The following is a 3,831-nucleotide window of genomic DNA, read 5'->3' on the forward strand; positions in this document are numbered from 1 at the left end:
CTGACCAAAGGGATATCCCACACCATATGACGTCACGCTCAGCATCTAGAGCTGGGGGAAGAAGGAAGGAAGGGGGGGACATTCGGTGTGATGGCGTTTGTCTTCCCAAGTAACATGCGTGATGGAGCCCTGCTTTCCTGGAGATGGCTGAACACCTGCCGACCGATGGGAAGGAGGGAATGAATTCCTTGTTTTGCTTTGCTTGCACGCGCAGCTTTTGCTTTACCTATTAAACTGTCTTTATCTCAACCCACAAGTTTTTTCAGTTTTACCCTTCTGATTCTCTCCCCCATCCCACTGAGGGGGAGTGAGCGAGCGGCTGCGTGGTGCTTAGTTGCCAGCTGTGGTTAAACCACGACAGGCTCACAAGTTCCTTGTGTAAAGGGTGGTAATTTGTGCCAGCAATAAAACATTAAAACTGACGCTGTAGTTTTAGCCCTCAAAACATACCAACTTTAAACAAAGTGACATCTACTTTTTGTTAAGGGTAAATAATCTACCAGTGTGCTTTAAAGTATTTTTTTAAAACACACTTTATTTCTGAGAGTCTAATAATGCTACATAAATATGAATGAAGTTTCAATATTAATGAAAGCTATAGAAAAGATTCCCTTTCAGACTCAGAGAAGATGATTTCTAACTTTGTTTAGTTGCAAACTAGAATCTATTAGAGGGAGAAGTGGTGGTACAGACATACTTTATGGGAGCAACTGGATTTCCTTGCCGTGCTCTTCTTTGCTCTGGTGTCATGTAATCCCACTTGAACACCAGGTTCCAATCAAAGCCTTCAAGAAGAAAATATTAGAGAGTAGGATGTTAAAGAGACTATGGTCATCATTCAATTTGTAGTAACATAATGTTGACTGAAAACACTGGGAACTGTAATTTAAATCAAAAATTTAAACTTGTACAAACTTCTGGGTAGAAAACAAACAAGTAGGAGTCCAGATGAAAGGTAAAGTTGTTGACAGGACAATTAAAAAAAAGTAATCTCAAACAGAAAATAACTTTTATTTCTCTTGTTGCCATCTATTACACAAAGTAAGAAACGCAGTCAACAAGTGACAAAGCAAAAGCCTTATATATGAATCCAACATCTCATATTCTTACATCAAATAGAACATCATATGAAGATCTTCCAGCCATTACAAATGCTCCTAACAGTCTTTACCGTACACTTGCATTTCAACTCTTATCAAATGATCACATATTTATGTTTACACAGGCTTTATGCAGTACTCTTGGATCTCCTCTATCAGCAGGAGTTCCCTATCATGAAGGTGTCAACAGGTTATGTAGCTCCCACTTGTCTTACTAACATTCATTTAACTTCCTCCTTTCCCACTGCATGCTTGTAAGTGCAACATTTTTTAAACCTGAGGCAAGCGCTAGAGTGCCAAAATCTTACTTCCCTTATGTATGAACATTTATGTTTGTACACACAGCAACAGCTGGTCTGGTCCTTTTGTGAGTTAGGCACAGAAGCACATAAAGATCACTAGAATAGACAAGACCAATAGGTCACCTACAGCAGCTTTCTACCTCACAACCGTTTGAACTACCTCCTTTAGCAACAATACACAGCTGGTATAAGACAAACTTCCTACAGGAAACTCTTTCGTAACAGTTTTTGAGCTGGGTTATGCCCATAAGCATGAACATCTATTAAAAAACTACACAAGGTCCATAGCCCTCTCCCAGTACACCTAGCAAACCAGCCTTATACGGACTGCCTGCTGCCAAACACATTTAGATCCTATGAGGTCATGTAAATGAACGATTTCCAGATTTCTGGTGCACAGATGTCAATAGTTTTCTTTCTCCAGCATAAAGATAAAGCAATTACTTTGTGGGGAAGTGTGGGAAAAGCTAAGGTAAACAGACAACAATTACAGTCCTACAAACTGTCTGCATCCATAAACATGCACAGTAATGATTGATGCGGAGAGTTGAAAACTAAACAGTTTTCATTTTAACTCACAAGATATTTATCACAGACACGCAACACAGAAATTATCCTGAACAGTCTTTACAGCATGCATACCAACTCTTTCTCTCCATGTTTGAGTATTTCATGAAGTGTTGCACTGTAAAAATTAAAGACCGTCTAACTACTCCAAAACTCCAAGTAGCAAAACAGTAAAATGGCTTCAATCTATACTACTGCAAAGCCTCCAGCATGAAAAATAAGATGAGCTCCAATATTTCCATGCAGTTAAAAAGTCGCATTTCATCATACGTACCCAGCAAAATTACTTGCATCTGGGAGAACTTGAAAAAACCTACTGTTCTCCGGCAGAAGCTGTAGAGATAGAGTTACGCATACTCCAGTGAACACAAGGGGTCTCTTTTGGAACACAGCACTCTGTTACAAACTCAGAACAAGCGTATAAATTGTCTACCCATAAAAACTGGTTTTCCGTCTCCATTTTCACTGACTCTGGGAAAAATCTGCACTCAATAAGATAGTATCAGTAACTCTGTAAAAGGAGTATTTTTAAACACTAGTGCATATCCAGTATAAACTGCATCAGGCATACTCAAAATTATTAGATCTCGGTTAACTACAGTTTCTTCCAGTAATTAAAGTGTTCCTCAGGGCAGCAGAAACACTTTTGCAAATCCCCTCTCAAAAAAAAATTTGTAACATGAAGTATATGGATTTAGGAGGGGCCAGACTTCGGAATTATTTCAGCCCTGTCTGCTTTAAAAAGTTTGTAGCATTTGCTAGGTTGCTTGTCTTGGGTGATTAAGTCCTTTCAAAACAGACCAGTCACAAATGCTGTCCCAGCTGTCTCAACTCTCCATGCTTCAGCCACATAGATACTATATCTAAGGTTGAAAGCATAGTTCGGTTTCCATGTTTAGACTTGGCCCCAGTGAAAGTGTCCTGTGATGCCAAATGCTGTAGTGCCTCTAACGTGGTAATCTGTCCTCTGGGAAGTGAAAAGAAGTATTATTCATGTTTCAGCAGACCCCCAAATAGCTTTAAACACTGGTATGTGCAAAGTTTCTATTGTTAACATTAAAAAAAGACAGCTTCTCACTCCTCAGTCCAGAAGCTCCACATACTTTAAAGAATCTGCATTTCTATTATGTATAGCAGGAGAAAATAAGAAGTAAAAAAAAAGTTTGGAAACGTAGTTCCAAAGATGAAGCATGAAAAGCAGTAACAAGTGAAATGATCTCTCAGTCTTCTCCCACTTCACTTGGGAAGAATTAAAGAGCATGAACCCCACAGGAACCAATTGAAGGTTTCAGTGGAAGAATTCCTCCTCCTACTGCAGACAACAATAAAAGCCACATAATGGTACAGAGATTTCCATACTCAAGACATAATGAATAGATTGGGTAAAAGCCTTAAGGTTTTATTAAAGCTGGCACACAGATAATAGGACAGAACTATACATTAGCATACTGTGAATATATGCGCTGTAGGTGTTATTTCAGAACATTAATTAAAAGGATATAGAACCTCGCACCTCCAGATCACTGACTGGAAATTGAAGCATATGTGACATTATGCAAATATTGCTTTTATTTTAGTTTACTGGAACAACACTTGGTGGCCAGTTAAAGACTAGTAACTGACAGAATGGGCTCAAAATCTGTTTTTCCTTCCTTACTCAAGATTAAGTCCATTCAGAAAACGCTGAAACACTGTGGGAACAGCACTGCGTAATTTCTATATTGTGGCTCATCTTATATCTTTGTGCAGACAGTTCAGTTTCCAGGGCTTGGGGAACAATTATTTAAAAAAAAAAGGGGGGGGGGGGGAGATTTTTTTTTTTTTTTTTTTTTTTTTTTTTTTTTTTTTTTTTTTTTTTTTTT

At 38.5% G+C, this 3,831-nt stretch overlaps 1 protein-coding gene across 1 annotated transcript in view; it reads right to left on the reverse strand.

The window, feature by feature from the left end:
• The window catches only part of GALNT2 (polypeptide N-acetylgalactosaminyltransferase 2), a 47,853-nt gene that overhangs the window by 18,151 nt on the left and 25,871 nt on the right, over window positions 1-3,831 (reverse strand). Inside the window, exon 8 of the mRNA XM_009281774.2 lies at window positions 698-785. Within this exon, the coding sequence (XP_009280049.1) occupies window positions 698-785 (88 nt within the window). The remainder of the gene's footprint in view (window positions 1-697; window positions 786-3,831) is intronic.

Source organism: Aptenodytes forsteri, unplaced genomic scaffold (genome assembly GCF_000699145.1).
Source record: "Aptenodytes forsteri isolate BGI_AS27 unplaced genomic scaffold, ASM69914v1 Scaffold132, whole genome shotgun sequence".
Lineage (NCBI taxonomy): Eukaryota > Metazoa > Chordata > Aves > Sphenisciformes > Spheniscidae > Aptenodytes > Aptenodytes forsteri.